Source organism: Calypte anna, chromosome 3, assembly GCF_003957555.1.
Source record: "Calypte anna isolate BGI_N300 chromosome 3, bCalAnn1_v1.p, whole genome shotgun sequence".
NCBI lineage: Eukaryota > Metazoa > Chordata > Aves > Apodiformes > Trochilidae > Calypte > Calypte anna.
In genome coordinates, this window is record NC_044246.1 from 13,859,602 (window position 1) to 13,881,193 (window position 21,592).

The following is a 21,592-nucleotide window of genomic DNA, read 5'->3' on the forward strand; positions in this document are numbered from 1 at the left end:
GTGGACTGAGCTGGTTGTGCCATTAAATTGCATTAATCCATGCTATGCCAGTCCACACTGGGCTGTGCCATGCTAGACAAAGCCATGTTGTGCCCCATCGGGCTGCAGGGTGCCATGCCAAACCCTGCTGTGGCCATGCCTGCTAGCGACTGGCACCACCCAGCATAGCTGCACCCTGAGTCATGGAGGACACGCTGGGGCAGCCCTGCTGCAAGGAGCTGCAGGGCAATGGGACCTGCTCGAGGTGGACCCTGCTGGCACCAGCAGCACGGGGCAGCTGGTGGAGTGGGTGCGACTGCCAGGGCTTGCTGGAGTGAGGTGGTGTGGGCACAGCCACCACCCGGCTTGAAGGAAGGAGAAAGGTCTGGGACCACTGTGCTCACCTCTGGCACCAGAACTCAACATGACCTGGGACAAGGCACAGCTCAGAGCTTCACTCAGCTAAACTGGGGTGCCAGTAGCGTGCAGCAGTGCCGTCTCATCCCCAAATCCTTTATCAGCGGAAAGTCTCTTCCTCTTCTCCTTCCAGCCTCGGTTCCTGTGTGCACCCAGCCCTCTGCTGAGAGCAACGGTGGAAGGAGCGCGACCAGCCCAGCGGGTACCCTCCATCCCCGGGAGATGGGTGACAGCAACCAGAACCGTCCTAACAACTCAAATAAATCTCTCCCCGATAGTTAGGATCGGTCGCTGCGCCTTTAATTCCCCCTCCCACCTCCCATCCCGGCTTTGCTCGCACATCCTGCCCGCCGAAACCCCACCTTCTGTGAGACTGGGCTGGGCTGGGCTGAAGCGGCAGGGCGGTGGCAGCAGCAGCTTCCGTAAGTCCATTCTCCCCCTCCCCATCCCCATCCTCACACTTATACGACCCCCAGCACAGGGGAAGCACTGGGGGTGGGTTTCCGCCGCCGGGCGGGCATGATTCCTCTGCCCCGGGGGTCCCCAGCCCGCTCGGCGACGGGGACACCCCCCACCCCGGTTCCTTCCCCCGAGCTCTGAGCTGCTCTGGGCTTTCCGATCCTCCCCCCCATTCTCTTTCTCTCCGCGGGGATTTTTTCATGAGATAACGCAGCCGCAGAGACCCAGAGGCTTCCTAATCAGGGCGACGAGGGAACTGGGTACCGCAGCCTCCCGGGGATGCTGTGCCCACTCCAAGACAACGCGGCATCTCATCGAGGGGGATTCCTTTATGCGGGATTATAAAGGGAAGCTTGTGGGGAATGAGGACTTTTTTTTTAGTCACTCGGAGGGCTGGGAAGGGCCCGAGAGCTGCCTGCGTAATGTGGGTCCCTATGGGCGGCTGTGGCTCCTTGCCCCGTGCCTCATGAGTGTGCAGCAGGATGCAGTGTGTGGGCTTGGCCTGACTAGTTTTAAGGAGAATGAGGGAGACTTTTCTCCTTCCTCCTTCAGACTCCAAGAGCATCTGGCGAGCTCGAGATACTGCAGAGATTTTTGGCTGGACTTCAGCAGTGGTGCTATCCAGGGCACACACTAGGTATCGGGGGACCTCTAGGGACTATTGTGTCTTTCTGCTCCCACCTGGTGGGGGGAGGGACAATCAGATATGTCTTTGATACTGAAAAACATCATATTATGATTGGATGTTGCCTGGTCTGGAAAAACTGTGCAGGGGTTTAGCTTATCACTGCTAGCTCTTTCTTCCCTGGTGGAGGACCTGCAGTGTCCATCAGCATCAGCCTGGGGGAGATGTATGGTTCCTGTCCCATCCTGGGGTCTGAAATGTTTTTCCTTGCTCTGCGCTTGCGTGACCTCCTGTCTGCCACTGAGCACAACCTTCCCAAGTATTTTGAGCCAGACAGCTAAGAATAACTCACACGGTGCCCATGTCTCAGCAGCACACAGCTCTCCGTGTCCACCGCCATGGCTGGTGCCGGTAGGCAGGGTGGGAATGGGTGCAGGAAGCCTGTCAGGGGCTGTGGGAAAGGGGAGTTTCATGGCCCTTGTCAGGTTGCAATGTGAGTGCTGGGGAGGTGGGGAGGTGGGAGCTGGAGGCTCTGCAGATGGCTGCATTTGGGATTCCTCCACCCACAGGTCCCTTTAGCTCTGGGCAGTGGCTTGAACTAGAGGAGCCATCCCACCAGTTCTGCAGGCAATGAGTGCCTCGCTGCTGGGAGAGGCTGCCAAGGTGCTGGCTGTGGAGCAGGAGTGGGAGAGAGAAGATAATGGAAAAAAGGCTGAGGTCTAGAGATTTAGGGCCATTGTACTGGATACTGCTTTGGAGAAGAATAACGGGCTTAGAACATCCCGGGGCAGGCGGCGTGACGAGAAGTAGATTTTCCTCCTGAAAAGCTGGATTGGGCAGCTCCTTGAGTTAGCAACCAGATTTATTTGCTATGCACATGCCAAGAGCTTGCACCCTTTTCACTCTTACCTGCCTTCCCTTAGCTATCCCAGCACTCAGGACAAGGAGAGCTGCCTCTCCAGAGCCAGACTGTACCCTGCTCCTACGGGATGGAACACTGGGCAGGCAGCAGTCCAGCACTGGCATTCCAGCCCACTTCTTTGAGTGGGTTGCTGGCTCCTGGGCTATTTACCCAAGGACTACTCCACTGTCTTACGCAGAGAAGCTTCTGGAGTATTCAGCACCTTGCTAAGCAGGAGCCAAGATGGCTGGGGAGTGGGACAGCTGGACTGCTGCCTGCCCAGTGTTCCATCCTGTAGGAGCAGGGTACAGTCTGGCTCTGGAGAGGCAGCTCTCCCTGTCCTGAGTGCTGGGATAGCTAAGGGAAGGCAGGGAGTGGGACAGGGAAAGCCTCAATCTCTGGTGGGTCCATGGTGGTGGCACCTTCTCTCGTGGTGCAGGTGACTCCACTTGCTCTCTGGGGGTTGGACCAGGTGGTCCCCCAGAGGCCCCTTCCAGCCTGGGCAGTGTGGTGAGCGCCGGTTCCTGACAGAGGTGTCTGAGCAAGACCGAGGGCAGCTGGGCACAGGGAGGGGAGATGGGGGCAGCGCAGGGGGTGCCATGGGGCAAGGCTGCAGGGTCAGATGTGCCCGACAGCTGTGTTATGCTGGTTCCAAGCACCCACCTAGGAACTGGGCGTTAAAGTCCCCGGGAGAAAGGGCTGTGGCAAGATCTTCACCAGGCAAGGGACCAGGGCGGTGTGGGGCAGTGCCCCACCCCTTGTCCTGGTGCCGGGGTGCCCCGCTGCACCCTGCAGTCCTTCTCCGGTGCCTCCCAGCTGGCTGCCGGCGAGGCCTGAGTCACCCTCCCGCTGTGTGCGCGCTGGGAAGGGCCGATTCGCCTCTTCCTCCCCTCGTCCTCCCCGGCCCCATAGATAGAGCTGTCTCTGCGCCCCGCGGGCTCCTCCCTTCCCGGCCCGGTTGACTCAGTGCTCAGGCAGCCGGGTCGGTTTTCGAGGGAGAGGCACCCGGGGATGGGAGAAGCTGCTGGGCGGACACTGACACCCTCCCAGCTGCGAGGGGCGAGGAGGAGCCGGGATGACGGAAGGTGCCGGAAAGCTGGGCTGGGGGGGAGGCTGCCGGGGTGTGTGTGTGGGGGAAGGGCCTGACATTCCCCGGGCCCGGCCTTCCGGTGCGGAAGGGACGGGAGAGCGGCGGTCCCTTCCCTGCTCCCGGACAGCTGCGTCCTCCCCGACGGCCCTCGGAGCGTCTCTGCTCGCCCCAGAGACAGCGGGGTTGTGACAGCCGGGCTGTAGGACATGGGTCAGAACAGGGCTGCTGCTGGGATGGGGGTTGGGGACGTCCTGTCCCCGCGGGGGCCCACCCCGGGGGTGCTCCGTGTGCCGGTTCTTGTTCGCCGCCCCGGGGCAGTGCTGGTGGGGAATGTCCCTGCCGCGGGGTGGTGGGGATCCAGCCCCAAGCCTGGCACAGTGTGAAATGTCTCCAGAGAGGTGAGTGGGTACTAAGCCCTGCCTCAGCCCAGCCGTGCCCCTTCTGTTGCAGGGAGCGGAGCCGAAGGTAGCGCTGCCGGTGCCCGGCTATGATGCCCTTTGGTGGGATGGCTGCTCGGCTTCAGAGGGACCGCTTGAGAGCCGAGGGAGTTGGTGATCACAGCAACGCCGTCAAGTACTACAACCAGGACTATGAGGCCCTCAAACAGGAGTGCATTGAGAGTGGCAGACTCTTTAGGGACCCCCAGTTCCCAGCTGGCCCCTCTGCCCTTGGATTCAAGGAGCTGGGGCCACACTCCAGCAAGACACGAGGGGTGGAGTGGAAGCGTCCATCGGTAAGTGTTGGGCTTTCTTCTCTATGGTCTGGGCTGATGTCCCTGTCCTGCAGTGTCTGCACTGACATGGCTTGCCAAGCTGCAGCCTGGCCCTACCCTGTTTCTCTTAGTGCTCCAAGTCCCTTGGGTGCTTTATAGTCTCCTTTCTCAAGGGCCTAGAGCAATGCCCCAAGAGTGTATGCTCCAAAAAGCACCGTGTCTATCAGACGCTGCTTTCTCAGAGCAGCAGACCTTGGGCTTTGAAATGGGTGGACTGTGCCATGGCTTCTAGGTAATGTGGTATGGATTGTGTCACCCTCAGTGACTAGGACATTTGAGGGTGTATATCCCCTGGTGCCACAAGTGCAAGGGGAATGCTATTAATCCATCTAGCCATGTCCAACCATGGCTGCAGCAGAAAAACTTGCCTTGCATTACTGTGACAGCCTTGGGGTTGCAGACAAGCAAATTTCCCTGGCAGAGCAGAGATGGGGTGCATCTGTTGGGACTGTGTATACTTCCTCTTGAGTCATGGCTGCAGCAAGTCCCAGACCCCCAGGAGCTCAGGACTTGCTGAGATCCCCAGCACCATAATCTGATTCTCTCTTCTTCCTGCAGGAACTAGTAGGTGACCCTCAATTCATCGTTGGTGGTGCAACCCGGACAGATATCTGCCAGGGGGCTCTGGGTGAGTGCTGCAGCTCTGTCCCCAGACCTTGATCCGGAGAGCAGCCTGTGGGGAGGGTTGGCGTGGCTGGAGAAGAGGTGTTTCTGTAAGGCTGAGGATAGACCAGCACCTTTACCCAAGCCTAGCACATTTTTATGCTAGCCTCTGCATAACCACCTCTGTATGCAAGACTCACTTCCCATTTAGTGTGGTGGAAAGGGGACCCCCTATGCCTCCTTGTGGCTCTAGGTGAAGGGTCCACAAAAAGGGACAGGCTGACCCGGCTAAGGGTGCACAGGCTGACCCTGCTAAGGTCAGGGGAGATGCTGGGTGGATCCATGCCTGGAACAAGTCAACATCAACACCAGGAGCTGCTCCAAAGAGCTTCCTGCTTTGGTAAATGGTGAGGGATGGCAGCTGGGTGACAGTAACAAACTGAGGAGAAGATATGCTGGTCATGACAAAGTGCTTGCAAAGCAATGTGGTGTGGCAGAAGAAAACTGAATGGAGAGCTACAGAGTACAAGTGGTGATTTGTCATTTCTCCAGGGGTGTGTCTTAAGCCAAAGGCAGTGTTAATGGACTGGCAACTGAGATTTTGTAGTCATCAGAAGCAGATCTGGATACTACCCAAGAGCATTGTCCTAATCTGGATCAAGTTGGGCACTTGATTGGGAGTATTGTGTACCTTAGGACACACAGCATTCTGGTTTCAGGACTGACCTTTTTTAATACATACAGTATTTAGAACAAACTAGAGGTGGTAATTGGAGCACATAACTGCCCAAGAGCACTGTGGTGGTGTTCAATTGGTCATTAAAAAGTCTGAAATGCCATTTTGTCAAACCACAGCCCAGTACAGGTTTTCCAGGCTCAAGGCTAAGGTGTGACAGGCTTTAAAGGCAAAAGAGAAACCAAAGGAAATAATTCAAAGTGCATTGCTGGCCCGGAGGAGCACTTGTGGTTTAGAGCATTTGGAAGGAAAAGTGCAGTGATGTTTCTTGCAATCTGAGAAGCCAGGGCAGCAGCATTAAACCTCTCTCTTGGCGAAATGCTCTTTTAAATGCAAAGTGTAATTCTGCTGCAGAACTCCCTGTCTAAAACATTGAGAGCACTCATATGAATGAGTCCCAGGCAGGTTTAGGAAAATAACTGCAGGAAGGGGCTGTTGGTGCTGAGGGTAGGTGATGGTCTGGACAGAGGCTCCAGGTCAGGGAGGATCATTCCCTGTTGTCTTGGGCCAGTACTGCTCTCCAAAGCAGGCTGAGTGGAGCCTGGCTCCCTGAGCTGTGTCTGTTTGCTGGACCCTCTCCAGTTTCTCCACATGCATTTTGAGTTGGGGAGCCCCAAACATTTGCAAGGAAAGCCCACCATGGGCTCCTACACATCCACTAACTACCCCCAGCTAGGAAGGTGGCAAGGGCTAACACTGGCCTCCTCTCCTTCCCCAGGTGACTGCTGGCTGCTGGCTGCCATTGGCTCCCTCACACTCAACGAGGAGCTCCTGCATCGTGTAGTGCCTCATGGACAGAGCTTCCAGGAGGACTATGCTGGCATCTTCCACTTTCAGGTGGGCTAGGAGCTCCTGACCTTCCATGGCTGGTGGGCTGGGGGTGGGAGGGAGGGTGATGGGCTGAGGGCTTTCCTCTGCTGTAGAGATGAGCAAGTCGTGTGTTGCTCTGAGCCTACTCCACTCTTCTCCTGACCCCCCAGATCTGGCAGTTTGGTGAGTGGGTGGATGTGGTGGTGGATGACCTGCTGCCTACCAAGGATGGGGAGCTCCTGTTTGTCCACTCGGCAGAATGCACCGAGTTCTGGAGTGCTCTTCTGGAGAAGGCCTATGCCAAGTGGGTATCCCTACGGTGGGCATGTGGGTGGGTGGGGGACAAGGCACCTCACTGTGTGGGGCAGAGGGGAGGGGGTCTCTTCTGTCCCTGTCCCTGCTTGTGCTGGGTCCCTGGGGAGAAGCAGTGTGCTATGTCCTTGTCACCTCACGTGCCCCTCTCACTGGTTGGTGCTTAGGCTGAATGGCTGCTACGAGGCGCTCTCGGGGGGCAGCACCACTGAGGGATTTGAGGACTTCACTGGTGGTGTGGCAGAGATGTATGACCTCAAGCGACCACCACGCAACATGGGCCACATCATCCGTAAGGCACTGGAGAGAGGGTCCCTGCTGGGCTGCTCCATTGATGTAAGTGGTGTGTTGGGATGAGCCAGGAGCCCTGCCCCAGTGATGGCCAAAGTGAGGCTGACAGCTCGAGATTGTGTCCCTCTCTTGGACACTGGGGTGGGAGGTTACTTCTTTCCCCTCTTAGCAGAACGCCCACTCCACAGCCAACATGACTGTCTGAGGGCACAGCATGTGGGGCATCAGCCCAGCTGCTGGGAACAGGCTGCTTTGGATGGAGTGGCAATGTCCATCACAAGCTTGGGCTGTTGAACAAAGGTCTCCCTATAGCTCTGGCCATGTCATATGTCAGCACCACTCCTGGGGTAGAGTGCTCCATCTGTTCCCTCGTCATGAAATCCTTTTCTTGCTTTCTGAAGTTTGGGTGGTTCCCTGTGGATCTTCAGGGTCCTCTTGTTGGGAAACTATCTTTAAATTTTCCTCAGCCACCAGCCTTTGAGCACAGTGAGTTGCTACCTGCTGTGTCTCTTGGCTGGAGCAGTGCAAAGCAAGAAGGGAAAGAGTAGGGATAGGACTACATTAATTTAATCATATTCACTTGAGATTTGCACATTTTCCTCAGATCACAAGTGCCTTTGACATGGAAGCAGTGACCTTCAAGAAGCTGGTGAAAGGCCATGCCTATTCTGTCACAGCCTTTAGAGACGTGAGTTGGCTAGATGAGAATAAAATAAAAGCAGTAAAATAATAAATAAAACAGTAAAAGAAAAAATATAAAATAAAAATAATTAAACATATAAAAAAACAGTAAAACAATAAACAGTAAAATAGCCTGGACAGTTGCATGGGCTCAGCCTCCTGTGAATGGTGTCTGGCAGGTGAATTACCGGGGCCAGCAGGAGCAGCTCATCCGCATCAGGAACCCCTGGGGTCAGGTGGAGTGGACTGGAGCCTGGAGTGATGGGTGAGTTGGATAGGTGGGATGTCAGTTCTGCTGCTGGCAGGCCAGCAGGCACTGCAGACACAGCATTTGAGTGCATGGCACTGTGCTGGGTAAGTTCACAGGCTGCAGTGCTCTTCACATTGGAGAGGGGGACAGCTGAGAGCCAGCTGTGAAGTGCTCTGGGTTCACCTTGAGTAGTCCTCATCTAATTTTGTCTCTTCTGCTATTCCAGCTCCTCTGAGTGGGACAACATTGACCCTGGAGAAAGGGAAGAGCTGCAGCTGAAGATGGAGGATGGAGAGTTTTGGTGAGTGCCACAGGAAAGTGCTTCTCTTTCAGCCCCCAGCCTTGGAAAGAGCAGAGGAGCTGGGTGGGGATAGACTCTGTGGTCCTGCTTCATCCAGAACACATGACTTGCCTTTATGGGATAGCTTCCAGCATTGGAGAGCATTTTCTCATCTGATCTAGTTAATAATTTTCCTGCCTTCAAGGAAATCCAGCCAAACTAAATGTTATTTTTAACAATCTAGGAAGGGCAAACATCTCTTCTCCCCCAGACCCAATAGCGGGCTTTAAATGAGCCATAACTGCTCAGGGTAAAAGGTCTTGCTGTCATTTAAGTTTCCCAAAATGATATCTGGGTCCAGAGCTGCCTGTGCTCTCCTCCCCCCCCCCCCCACAGTAGTGCCCTGGCCTCATCCCCTGCCTGCCTCCCACAGGATGTCTTTCCGGGACTTCTTGAGAGAGTTCTCCAGGCTGGAGATCTGCAACCTGACCCCCGATGCCCTCACCAAGGACGAGCTCAGTAGGTGGCACACGCAGGTGTTTGAGGGCACTTGGCGCCGGGGGAGCACTGCTGGGGGCTGCAGGAATCACCCAGGTACCTCTCCCCTCCATGTCACCCCACACTCATCGGGGCGTGATGGAGCCAGGTGTCTCATCCACATGTCCTCTTCCTCCCAGCCACATTCTGGATCAACCCACAGTTTAAGATCAAGCTTCTGGAAGAGGATGACGATCCCGGGGATGATGAGGTGGCCTGCAGCTTCCTGGTGGCTCTGATGCAGAAGCACCGGCGGCGAGAGCGGCGGGTGGGAGGTGACATGCACACCATCGGCTTTGCTGTCTACGAGGTAACCCCAGCTCACCCCAATGCTGTTTCCTGGGGACAGGCTCAGCCCTGCCAATCCCACCTCAACCTGGCACCCCAGTCCTCAAGGAAATCTTTCCCTTTTGCTTTAGCCAATCTGTGGCTTAATGTCCCTCGTCCCATGCTCCCTGCAGGGATGGGGAGAGGTACCAAGGTTCTGATTTTATTTTCACTTTCTCTCTTTCCTGCAGGTTCCTGAGGAGGTACGTCTTGAGCTGCTGTAGCCTACCCCAAGAGTGCAAGAAAGAGCAGAAATGGGTTAATGCACATACCTGCACACATGTACACCCAGTGGCATGGGTGTTCCCACCACCCTGGCAGTGGGCAGGGTGCTGATCACCTCCATGTGGGGGGGGTTAGTTCTTGCTGGGTCCCATCAGGGATGTCCTGTCTATTAGAGTTGGCTTTGCTCCCACCACTCCCTGTGGGTGCTCCCCTGTTGCGGGGCTGTGGTCCACAAGCACGTTCATTCCCCCAGGCCCAGGGCAGCCAGAACGTGCACTTGAGGAAGGACTTCTTCCTGCGAAACCAGTCACGGGCACGGTCTGAGACCTTCATCAACCTGCGGGAAGTGAGCAACCAGATCCGGCTGCCCCCCGGCGAGTACATCGTTGTGCCCTCCACCTTTGAGCCACACAAGGAGGCTGACTTCATCCTGAGGGTCTTCACTGAGAAGCAATCAGACACACAGTGAGTCCCTGCATGGCTAGGCAATGCCCTGTGTCTGCCTGTGGTGGGGAAACTTCCCACCACAGGCAGCCTGCTGGCTGGGGGCCCTGCTCATCACTTTGTTTTTCTCCTTTCTGTCCCCAGGGAGCTGGATGATGAGATCTCAGCAGATCTTGCAGATGAGGTAGGAGCTGCAGCTTTGGTTCTGTTTAGTGCTGAGGCTCTGGGGCTTGCAGGGCAGAGCTGCAAGCTGGGGGTTGCTGGATTTGGGATGCCACTGTGGATGGAGAAGGGCTGGCAGGGAGTTTTGAGGCGGTGGGAATGTGGGAAATAACAAACATGAGAAGGACAAAGAAGAGCTTCCCTTCCAGTTTGGATTTGCTGAGCCTGGGAGGCTGGGCAGAGCCTGGGTTTGGCCACTAACCTCTAATTTCTGGTTTGTGTCACCCCAGGAGGAAATAACTGAGGATGACATAGAAGATGGCTTCAAGAACATGTTCCAGCAGCTGGCAGGGGAGGTAGGTTCAGCTGTGCCAAGCTCTAGAGGGCCCTGGCCTGGAGAGGGTGGGGGACAGGACCCCTGGCTGTGAGCTCCAGCTCACTGCACACTCGCTCAGTCCCATCCTGCAGTCAGGTCCATCTCTACTGTGGCCCAAACTCTTCTGGGCATACAGGAAATGCAATGGCACCCTGAAGTTCTGTGAATAGGGTAGAGATGTTTAGACAGGAGAGTGAGAATGGACACAAGTTGGGTGGAGAGCAGGCAAGGTGTGCTGCTAACTCTGCTCCTTCTGCAGGACATGGAAATCAGCGTCTTCGAGCTCCGGACTATTCTGAACAGAGTCATCTCCAGACGTAAGTGCTGCCCTTCTGCTCCTTGCTCCCTGTGGCCCAGGCCTGCTGAGCATGTTAGGTATTGATGCACATGCTCAACCTCCTCCTTCCTCCACAGACAAAGATCTGAAGACAGATGGGTTCAGCCTGGACTCCTGCCGCAACATGGTCAACCTGATGGATGTATCCTTGGTGCTGCAGGCAGGGGCCAGCTTCCCTGGTGCTCAGCCTTCTGGTTGAGCAGAATTTCTTCATGGGAACTCAGGCTTGGCTCTCTACCTGTACCGAGGTGGTTCAACCAGAGGGAGGAAGGAAGGGGTCCTTGTGGCTTCAGAGCAACCTGCCCTGCATTTCTGGGCTTTAGCAGCAGGTGCTTTAGAAAGAGCCATCAGTTCCTCTGCTTTATTTGGGTCCTGGCTCCACCACCAGAAGCCCAGCCTAACCCCACTCACACCTTCAACCATCCCCTCCTAGAGGAAGCTCCCTGTACTTCATTTCCCTCCCTGATGTGCTGTGATGCCACCTAGCCTTTGAGGTGCTCCTGGAAGGGAACGTGGGCAGTTGAGCTTCTTTCCCCCTAAACTTCCCTGTCCACCGCTTGAGGATGAGAGGTGTAAAGTGACAGGAGCCATGACATATGTTCCTGCTTGCACAAGGACATGCAGCTGAGGAGTTAAGTGAGGGCAGAGGAGCACCTGAATTTCTCCAGCCTGGCTCTGCAGCATCCTGTTTTGCCGTAGGGAAGGCAGTTTTGCTCCGAGGACACCACAGCAGTGAGCTTCCTACAGCAGCAGCATTGCTGTTCCCAGGGGATGACACAGAAGGTAGTTTAAGCCTTGCACTTTCTCTGCTGGGTTGCAGGCTACAGTTTGCTGATGCTGCAGTGCAGAGAAGAAGCTGGGAGGAAAACTGGGCAGGCCAAATGTGACTTGACTTTTCTTGCCTTGGGTGTCTGGGATCCAATGGCTTTGCTTTTATACCATCTGTTTGCTGGGTGCTTTCTCCTTGACTCTGATCCCCAGAAAGATGGCAGTGCCCGCCTTGGCCTGGTGGAGTTCCAGATCTTGTGGAACAAGATCCGAAGCTGGCTGGTGAGGAGGAATGGGGGGACATGGCACCCTGTGCAAGGGTAGCACTCCTTCCTGGGGCAGCAGGGTGAGGGGACAGCCAGCCTGGAGGTGGCAGGACAGCCTGTCCTTCACATCCTCCTCCATCATGTTTTTGCAGACAATCTTCCGCCAGCATGACCTGGATAAGTCAGGCACCATGAGCTCCTACGAGATGCGCATGGCTCTGGAGTCAGCTGGTATGTCTGGAGAAGGTTGGGGCTGGGGAGGGGTTGGGCAGGGGACTCCTCGTATCAGAGCCCTGTCCCAAGTAGCTGGAGAAGAGTGAAACCAGCCTATAGTGCTTGCTTCGAGCCAACCTGTCATAGTGAGATATGTGGCCTGTGTCTGTACTGGGCTGTCCCAATCCCTGTGCCAAGTGCTGGTGCCTCAGGGTTTAGGGACACACGTAATGTGGTCCCATCCTATGTCCTCTGACCTGCAGGGTCCCATTATGGCAAAGCAGAGGCCTGGGGTGGATCAGTGAGCTAACTAGTTGTATGGTTACAGGAAGACCATCCCCTCTTCCTGTTGAGGCTGGACTTGGTGCACTTCTTTGAGTGGGCTGGTGGCCCCTTTGGGTAGGGACATGGACTTTTATAGTTAAATCCTCCTCTCTGCTGGCTGCTCTCTGCCTTGCAGGTTTCAAGTTGAACAACAAGCTGCATCAGGTCGTGGTGGCCCGCTATGCAGATGCTGACATGGGTGTGGACTTCGACAACTTTGTCTGCTGCCTTGTGAAGCTGGAGGCCATGTTTAGTGAGTGTCAGTTCCAGGACAGGGAGGGCAGGGACAGAAGAACATGTTGCTCACCCTGCTTTTGTGTCCCTACAGGGTTCTTCCACAGCATGGACCCCGATGGCACCGGCACCGCTGTCATGAACCTCACTGAGGTGAGATCTCAGTTTAGTTATGAGGTCGGCCCAGAGGTGGGATAGGAGACAAGGGGACAAGGCACTGAGGTGAATGGGGCACCTGGGGTGGATGGTAGAAAGTCCTTCAGCTCCTTGGATAGGGAAGGAACCCATAGAAGATCAAGATGACAAAATTGAATTGCTTCAGGCTCTGTGTTTCTTGGAGGGCTGTCAAAGTTGACACGTGAGGACATGTCAAAAATACACCAACCCCTAATTATCCCTTCTGCCTCTCCTTCCCAGTGGCTGCTGCTGACAATGTGTGGCTAGGAACCATGACAGATCTGCTGCAGCTGGGACACCCCGGTGGGCCAGGCCCCTTCAAGTGCCTCCCCTTGGATCTGTGAACACAGGATACTCTTCCTCCCTTGCTCCATCCCACGCTGAGCCACCAGCCCTGCCTCCTGCCTGGCAAGCATCATGCCACCTTCTACAGTGGACCAGGGGTCAAGGCAGGCAGGGGATGCCCTTCTCCTCTTCTGGGCTGCGCTTCTTTCCACTCCCTGCCTCCTCTGTCCCCACCCCAGAACAGGAGGATGGCAATCAGCACGGGGTACTTGTGCATCCCTCCACTGAGCTTGTCAGGAGTGAAGGATCAGGCTAGGGGCTGGCTGCAGAGCTGGGAGAAGGCAGGAGCTGCACAGGGTAGAGACAGGGGACTCGTATCACTTCCTCTAGTTCTGCCCCAAACCTCCTGGCACGTGTTGCCTGTCTCTGCACCCGTGCCTGGGAGCACCAGCAGGTACTACCTTGCCCAGGCAGAGGCAATGGGTTCCCAGGGAGCCCAGGTGGCCTTCTGGGGGGAGGAAGGGCCATACTCTTCCTCTTGAAGCCCTTGCACTGCATTCATCATCATTAAACACGACCAAAGCGTGGAGCCCACTGGCTCTTTCTGCGTGGCCTTCAACACATCCCTCCCACCTCCGTGCCCCGGCCTTTGCCCCCATCATTGTGTCAAGCCATGCAACTTAAGCACGGAATGTTCAGAGGATGCCCTGCCACGTTCCACCCTGTAGTTCAGCAGAAGCTCCTCTCTTCCTTGTGGGCATAGCAGTGCCATCACTGTCACAGTAGCTTGACCTCCTCTCCCATCCCTGAGAAAGCTGCTGCTTCTGCTTGTGGCCCACAGCACCCAAGAGACAGTGCCTTCTCCCAGAGAGAAGGAAGTAACAGTTTGGGAGTATGTTCTCCTGCACACAATTGGGTTTCCCCCCCTCCCTTTTCCATCACCCTCCCACACTGACACTCTCCTTTTCCCCTGAGCTCCTTCACCCAGTGCAGATGGGGTCCAGTGCCAACGTATTTTGCACTTCTCTGTGCTCCTCCATTCCCCTCACCTTCTTTTGGGGTAACGGGGTGGCTCCAGCTTAGCGGTGGGTGGTGGCCCGTCCTTTGCCCTGTAGAGGCAGGCAGTTATCTTCCCCCAGATCCCTATCATTGCTGGAGGACAAGCCTGCAGCAATAACCCCTGCTGCCCTCCTGGCAGCTCCCCTTCCTCACCCCGCTCACTGCGCACTCCGGGAATAAACTGAGATCTGTTGGATGTGTGGTCTGGGCAGTGACTCTGAGCTGTGTCCTCTCTCTGCTCACCATGGCCTGGGTTAGGGGGGCTGAGATGCAGAGCCAAGCCCAGGGCATGCTGCTTGCCCAGCCTGGGGCATGGGTGGTGGAGGAGCACCACCAGGTGCAGGTCTTGCCATGGGAGGATGGGAGGGTCTGTATCCCCTACAGTTATATTAAACTTGCCCCTTCCTTTGCAGGAGCATCCTAACACTGACACACATGGGCAGCACCATGTAAGAGAGATGGAAAGGAGCACTGCTTGTCAAAGCCAGAGCAACCAGCATACTGTTAGCAGGGGTGTTTGGTAATCCCAGGGATTTTTCAAGTGGAGGAAAAGCCAGTGCTTGCTCCATAGTGTGGGTGACAGGAGGACTGTGTTAGTGCCAGGCTGGGATGAGGAGGCTGGGGCAGCTTCTGCCCAAGGGATGCAGCTGCACCCGTGCTTCTGCTCCTGCTCTGGCCACGATGTCCCAAAGGCCTCCCTGGGGCATTGATGGGTACCTCTGCTATGCAGTCAGCTGGAGCAGACTGTGCCTGTCCTCCTGCCTTACCTGTAGCCCAACAGCAGCTGAAGGCAGCCAGCAAGGCTGGGCTTGGCCCAGCAGACTTTGCACAGGGGCATATCAGTGCTGCTCACAGTTTGTTGCCCTGGCTGAGTTCTGGCATCAGCACTGCCCTGCCCAGCCCTTGCCAAGGCCTCCTCTGCTGGTGGCAGAACCAGGCTCTGCTTGTAAACAACACTGTCTTGGGGGAGCTGAGGAAGAGAAAAAAGAGTCTGCTCAGATAGGATGTAGTTGATCATGGAGAGTGTGGTGAGGCATCCTGGATCTCTGGACCCTGGAAAGGGAGCACATGAGGTCTGTGACCATGGGTAGTGGCTATGGGAGGCGTGTGTTTTATTCTCCTTCATTTGGGGCCAGGCAGGTTACAGCTAGAGGCAAAAGCCTTCCAGGGAAAGGACAGTGGAGTGCTGGATTGGTGGGGTTTTTCATTGCATGGCTCAGAGCTGGAGTTGCTCTGTATGCTCAGTATGTGCATCCTGCACCTTGCTGACACCCTAGAAGGGCATTGCAGCCCAGGTCATAGAATCATAGAAAGTTAGGGGTTGTAAGGGACCTTGAAAGGTCATCTAGTCCAACCCCTCTGCCAGAGCAGGGTGACCTACAGCAGGTCACAGGAATGCATCCAGGTGGGGTTTAAATGTCTCCAGGGAGGGAGACTCCACAACCTCCCTGGGCAGCCTGTTCCAGTGCCCTGTCACCCTCACAGTGAAAAAATTCTTCCTTATATTTATACAGAACCGCCTATGCTCCAATTTATAATCATTGCCCCTTGTCCTATTATTAGTCACCCCTGAGAAAAGCTTGACTCCATCCTCCTGGCACTCACCCCTTACATATTTATAAACATTGATGAGATCACCCCTCATTCTCCCTCTTTCTCCTCTTCTCCAAGCTGAAGAGACCCAGTGTCCTCAGCCTTTCCTCCTAAGGCAGATGTTCCACTCCTTTAATCACCAAGATGATGTCGCTCTGTGCTGGACTCCTTCAGGGAGTTCCTGATCCTTGAACTGAGCCGCCCCAAACTGGACACAACATTCCAGATGCAACCTCACCAGGGCAGAGTAGAGGGGGAGGAGAACCTTTCTCAACCTTCTAGCCACCCTCCCTCTAATGCACCCCTGGTGCCATTGGCCTTCTTGTCCACAAAGGCACATTGTTGGCTCCTGGTCATCTTTCCATCCACCAGCACCCCCAGGTCCCTTTCACCAGTGCTGGTCTCCAACAGCTCAGTCCCCAACCTATACTGGTACCTGTGGTGGTTCTTTCCCAGATGTAAGACTTTACTCTTGCCCTTATAATTAATTAATTTCTCTCTGCCCAACTCTCCAGCCTGTCTAGATCCCTCAGAATGGCAGCAAAGCCTCCTGGGGTGTCAGCCCCTCCTCCCAGTTTGGTATTGTCAGCAAACTTGCTGATAGTACACTCTATTCCCTCATAGAGGTCATCAATAAATATATTGAATAGTACTGGTTCCAGTACTGACCCTTGAGGGACTCCACTAGAAACAGACTTCCAACTGACTCCATTGACTCTGGCTTCCATCCTTCAACCAGCTCCTGATCAACCTCACTACTCGATCATCCAGGCCACGCTTCTTCAGTTTTAGATGGCTCCAGGGGTACTCAGCATTTGGAAGAGAAATGCCCTTTGCACTTAATCCCACCTGGCATTGCAATATCCCTCATGTGGGTCCCCTTTATGCCACTTCAGCTCTCTGGTACCAGCCTTCCCCTGGTGGGACACCACCCAGCTCTGGGGTGAGATGACCTGGCTCAGAGCATGAAGAGGAGCTGAAGTACAGTAAGAGGGAGAATCTCCGCATCCTGCCCTCTCTTCTCTGGAAGAAAATGCTCCCCAGGGCTGGAGGAAGATGGGCTGCTTGCACTAGGCTTGTAGCTTCCTATGAGCTGAGCTGTCTCGTGTGGTGTAGGGGCACCTCAGGGCTTGCCAGCCTGGACTCCCAACTTCCCTGTGCTACCCCAAAGGCCCTGGAAAATAAGGGTTTGGGTGGAAAGGGACACAGGGACAAGAATGCAGAGCTGTCATCACTGCCTCAGCTGCGGGGTCTTGTTGCACACACATAGGCTCAATTGTAGGGCACAGTGATGCCCCAGCTTTGGGATGACAGGTGCCCCTGGCGTAGCCTAACCAGAAGCCCCCTCCCTCCCACAGGGCACCAGCTGGCAGATCCCTTCCCTCCCTGGCCCCAGCAGCTGGCAGGCCAGTACCAGCAGGGGGGTAGCAGGCTGGGGGTCCCCAGCTGCCACCTAATGCCATCAAGAGTACCCTGGCTTGTCCCCCTTGTATCAAAAGGGGGCAAAGTGGAGGCCCAGCACAGTCCCTCAATGATGGTGTAAGATGAGGAGCAAGAGGTGGACCAAATTTCTCTTAGTGTGGGGTTAGTCTTGCCCATGGACCACTCCTGCCTTTCCCACACCCACTCCACAACTCTGTGTTGGGTGAGAGTGCATGAGACAGGCAGGCAGCACCCATGGGTGCACAGCACCACTGCTCCCTCTTCCCAGTACCACAGCACCCTGTGCCCCTGCTCTCCACAGCCTGGAACTGCTTGCTCACCCTGCCGGTCCCCCTTCTCCCACCAGCTGCTCACGTCCATCCTCCAGGCACAGAAGGGGGGCAGGACAGCAGCCTGGGCCCACCTGGCCCCACCAGCTGCCCCAGCAGCCGGGCTCTGGTCCCTCTCCCCCTCATCTGCACTTCACTCTGTCTCGGGTCCGTACCCGCAGGAATGTCAGTCCCGTGGGTACAAGGGGCCTTTGTGTGAGCAGAGCTGGCGGGTGGGGGACCATGGCCCAGCCCAGCATCCCCCAGAGCTGCCAGGAAGAGCCACGGCTGAGGGCATGTGCGTGGGCAGCAGCTGCCCCAGGCACGGCCTCACAGCTCCCAGCCAGGCTTGGTGCTGTCCCCTCTACTAAAAGGGTTGTCAGGGAGGAAAGTCCCCTCCCCATCCTCCTCCCTCCAGCAGCAGCAGACAGGCAGTGGGCACATCCTGCAGCTGCCACCAGCCCCAGGAGCAGTGCCAACACCAGCACAGGGCTGGCACCTCCTTGGCAAGACTCAGCACCCATACTAAGTGATGCCATGGGCTTGGCCACTCTGCCAGGGGAGTAGGAGGGCTGGGGGCTCAGGGCAGGGGCTGAGAGCACCAGGCAGCAGCAGCTGCTGGGTTTGGCCTTTTTCAGCAGCTGCTGTCTCAGTGCCAGCAATAGGGAATGTGATGGGCTGGGGCTTTCCAGAGCCTGGCCATGGTGTGTTAAACAAACTATTTATAGTGCTCCCGTTGCTCCCCAGCAGGAGTGGCCTATGTTCCTCCTGCATGGGGCTGGGTACTCGGGTGCCACTGGTATCCCCACCACCAATACCCTCCCAGGCCCTCACTAGAAGGATGAAGTCTCAAAGAAAGGACTCTTGGACCCTCTCATCTTCCTTCCCCTCCCATTTCTATTAGTTCCCAGTGCTGTGCCCAGAACAAGATTTGCAGCAAATCTCACTCATCTTGTGAAAAGATGCCCAAGGGCCATTTCCTTCTTCCCAGCATCCATCATCCCTGCTAAATCCTCTGGAGCTTTATCCAACCAACAGGTGTTTTAAGTATTGGCAGGTGCTGATCGTTGCTCTGTCCCTTGCACTTACCTCTGAAATGGAATGATGGTCTTGGATTCTTGCAAAGCCAATATGCTGTCCTGGGAGCAGGCAGGTCATTCATGGGGCAGAGGCCAGGGATCTTTGCCTGTCAGTTGGCAGGGCACGGGGCTACTCAGAAGCCCTTCCCTCCACCCAGGCAGCAGTGACCAAGACGGATTGTACCAGGAGGAAGCACAGCCACATCCTGCCCAAAGGCTGGCACATCCCACACCACTGACCCTCCAACCATGCTGCCCTCCAGGGTGACCTCTCAGCACATCATCCTCTCCCAGAGAAGACAGAGGTGCTGGCTGGCTCCAGCCCTTGGATCTGCGCAGAAGATATGTGGGCTGTGAGCTCACCCCTGTTCAGCAGCAAGAAGGCAGAGGCTGGGCTTTGAGCAAGCTGACTCCCCAGAGCTCTCGGGTGGCAGGGAAGAGAAGAGAAGAGAAGAGGACAAATCTCCACAGACTTGCCACCACCCTGAGGAAAGAGCTGCTTCCAGCCTAGCTCTACCACCACTGATGCTGCTCTGTCTGCGGCCTTCCCCATACTACGAAGTCCTACGAAGGGGACTAGAATAGGACCCTCATGAGGAAAGGCTGAAGTACTTGGTTCTTTGCAATGTGGAGAAGATCTTATCAATGCCTATAAATACTTAAAGGATGGGTGTCAGGAGGATGGGGACAGTCTTTTTTCAGTGGTACCCAGTGTACATAATAAGAGGTAACAGGCACAAACGTAAACATAGGAAGTTCCACCTAAACATGAGAAGGAATTAAGTTACTTTGAGGGTAGCAGAGCAGTGAAACATGCCCAGAGAGGTAGTTGAGTCTCTGACTCTGAAGGCATTCAAAATCCACATGGACACCATCCTGTGCAACCTGCTCTGGCAGGGGCACTGGACTAGATGATCTCCAGAGGTCCCTTCCAAACCCTAACATTCTGTGATTCTACGACCCTGCACCTGCCTCTTGCTGCCCAGATGCATCTCCTGCTCCACGTCCTGATGCTAAGTGACCACCTGAGAGAAATAAGTGTTATGGAGGGTTACATAGCCCCTGTTTGGGCTTGAGAAGTGGATCCCAGCCCTCCCTGGCAATTAAATATGGCATCACTAGTTGTACAATTGGTATGATAAAGAAGAAGGACGCCTGAAAGGAAGTTGCCTTGATAGGTACCTGGCAGAAGAAGCCAGCCACATGGTGAGGGATTTAGAGCCTCTTGGTGAAGAGGGATGAAAGATAGACAAGAAAAAGGATCACAAGACAAAACAGAAACTGCAGGAAGATAAAATCTTCTGTGTATTAGAGGGGTTACAGCAAGGCTTATAAAGCCTTGCATCAGTAAACACACAGGCACAGTACTCCAGTGCCTAAGTCTTGTGTTTGGAAGTAGGTTGTGGTGGGGTTTCATTTTCCTTTCGAGGTTGCATTCTCCTCCCAGCTCTGTGTTTGACTCCCCCAGAGGAGCAGGGCTAAGTCCCTTCACCTCCTTGGACTGTTCTTTTGCCCAGCTTGTGAAAGAAGGCTGAAGCCCCCCACTTTCTAGATGGTGAAAGCGACTTGGCAATATCTCTGTATTTTTGGCAAAGACAAGAATTTGCCTCCTTACAGAGCTTGGCAAACAAGCCCTGCCCCACTTTCCACCCAGTACTGGGATGTTGCAAGCATCTGGCTCTCACAGCATGGTAACCCCTCCTGCCATCACCTGTGCTCCCTCCCTGGGAAGAGGCTGCACACTGAAGTCCCTTTGTTCTCAAGGCATTTTCCACCACCCCCTCCACCTTGTGTCTCTCTGCCACATAAGACTCAGACACAATGCCCTCAGGAACGTGCTGTAACACCTCTGCTGAAACACTTCTGCACCTGGCTGGCAACTCCCTTTCCCTGTGGGAGGGAAGGACAGGATTGCCTCGGGAAGCACAGTGGGACAGGCAGTTCCCCTGGCTCAGACGGGGCTTTTCCTAGGAAAAGGTAAGGCTCCCTGGGGAATGAGGTGTCCACTCTCCTCCATCACTGCAGAATCTAGTGCTCACCAGGGACTTTTCATCCCAGACTGCTTAGAAGTGTGACCCTGCAAGAGTCCTCTGCACACGGAGGAGATAATCCCAGTAGTCTGTGCTACTGGGGAAACTGAGGCACTGAGCAAGGCAGCAACTTGCCCAGGATCAGCAGCAACACAGTGAACTCAGGAGTCTCAAGAGCAGGTGAAGCACTGCCTCCCTGATAAAAGGGTAAAAGATGTCTCCAAGGGAAGCATAAACCCTGACACAGCTGTAACAGAGCTTTGGCTCCTGCTTCCTTGACCAGAACTTATCTCTGGTCCCTTCCAACCCAGCCAAATCTATGATTCTATGATTCTATGATTCTATGATTATCGCACTCCCCTGTAACACCGTGGGGGTGGGGACAGTGGCAGCACACAGCAGAGCAATGCACCTGCACCCAGGCCCTCTGACTTGCAGCAGACCCAGAGCTCAGGAGGCCTGTCCCAAGGGGCTGACGTCAGCCTGGTTTCGGCACATGGTGTCTCTGTGCTGAGGCATGGCCAGCCTATTTTCCTCATCCATGACTGCCTCCCCGAGAGAAATCCACAGGGCTGGGAAAGGTCACCCTGGCTGAACTAACCACCCTTGGATGGGACAAGGGAGAGCTTGCATCAGGCAGGCTGGGAGAAGGAGCAGTAGCTTTCAGTCCCTTGTGTCTGTTCATTCTCCTAAATTCTTCTTGAGTGGGAGCCAAGAGTAGGGCCTTGGCAAGATTTTTAAAGGGAACAGCAAGGGGAGGAAATTAATCTAGACAGCCACAAGGAAAAAAACAAAGGTTAGGCACAGGAGGGAAGCGGGAGGGCACAGATGTGACCCACGGACCTTCCTGCCTGCACTCTCTTTCTAGCTAGTTTGTGCTCCCCTGGTCTGCATGGACCTGGCTATTTGCCCCAAGCAGAACCTGCTTGGGAACACAGCTGAAAAACATGGGACATTTGTTACCAGCCTGCTCTGGAGTGCCATACGGAGCCAAATCATGGCTTCTTCCCCAGGGGAGTGCCCTATCTGCTCCTTGGTGCTTCATACACTGGAGCATCCCTTGCCTGCTCTCCTTGGTGGTCTGCCTGGTCTGCATTCCTGGCCGTTGTGGGAGCAGGGTGGCAACTGCTCATGCTGGCTGAGAATGACAGACAAGCATATTTTGAACCTCGCTGACTGCTCAGGGGCTTCAGCTAAGC

The 21,592-nt window shown here is 55.3% G+C and overlaps 1 protein-coding gene across 5 annotated transcripts; it reads left to right on the forward strand.

The window, feature by feature from the left end:
- Positions 1–729: 729 nt before the first annotated feature.
- Positions 730–14,136, forward strand: CAPN11 (calpain 11). Of its 5 annotated transcripts, none has more exons than XM_008495586.2 (22): positions 730–818; positions 3,922–4,204; positions 4,802–4,871; positions 6,301–6,419; positions 6,563–6,696; positions 6,872–7,040; positions 7,600–7,683; positions 7,856–7,941; positions 8,153–8,227; positions 8,640–8,800; positions 8,884–9,053; positions 9,262–9,273; positions 9,549–9,760; positions 9,884–9,923; positions 10,192–10,257; positions 10,537–10,594; positions 10,692–10,756; positions 11,596–11,664; positions 11,801–11,879; positions 12,322–12,438; positions 12,514–12,572; positions 12,837–14,136. In XM_008495586.2, the coding sequence occupies exons 2-22, from the start codon at positions 3,959–3,961 to the stop codon at positions 12,861–12,863; spliced, it is 2,118 nt and encodes a 705-aa protein (XP_008493808.1). In that variant the 5' UTR covers positions 730–818; positions 3,922–3,958; the 3' UTR covers positions 12,864–14,136. The 5 variants fall into 5 exon arrangements, with proteins under 5 accessions (XP_008493808.1, XP_030302491.1, XP_030302490.1 ...); XM_030446631.1 differs by lacking the exon at positions 730–818 and adding an exon at positions 1,797–1,891; XM_030446630.1 differs by lacking the exon at positions 730–818 and adding an exon at positions 3,296–3,466.
- The last annotated feature ends 7,456 nt before the right edge of the window (positions 14,137–21,592 follow it).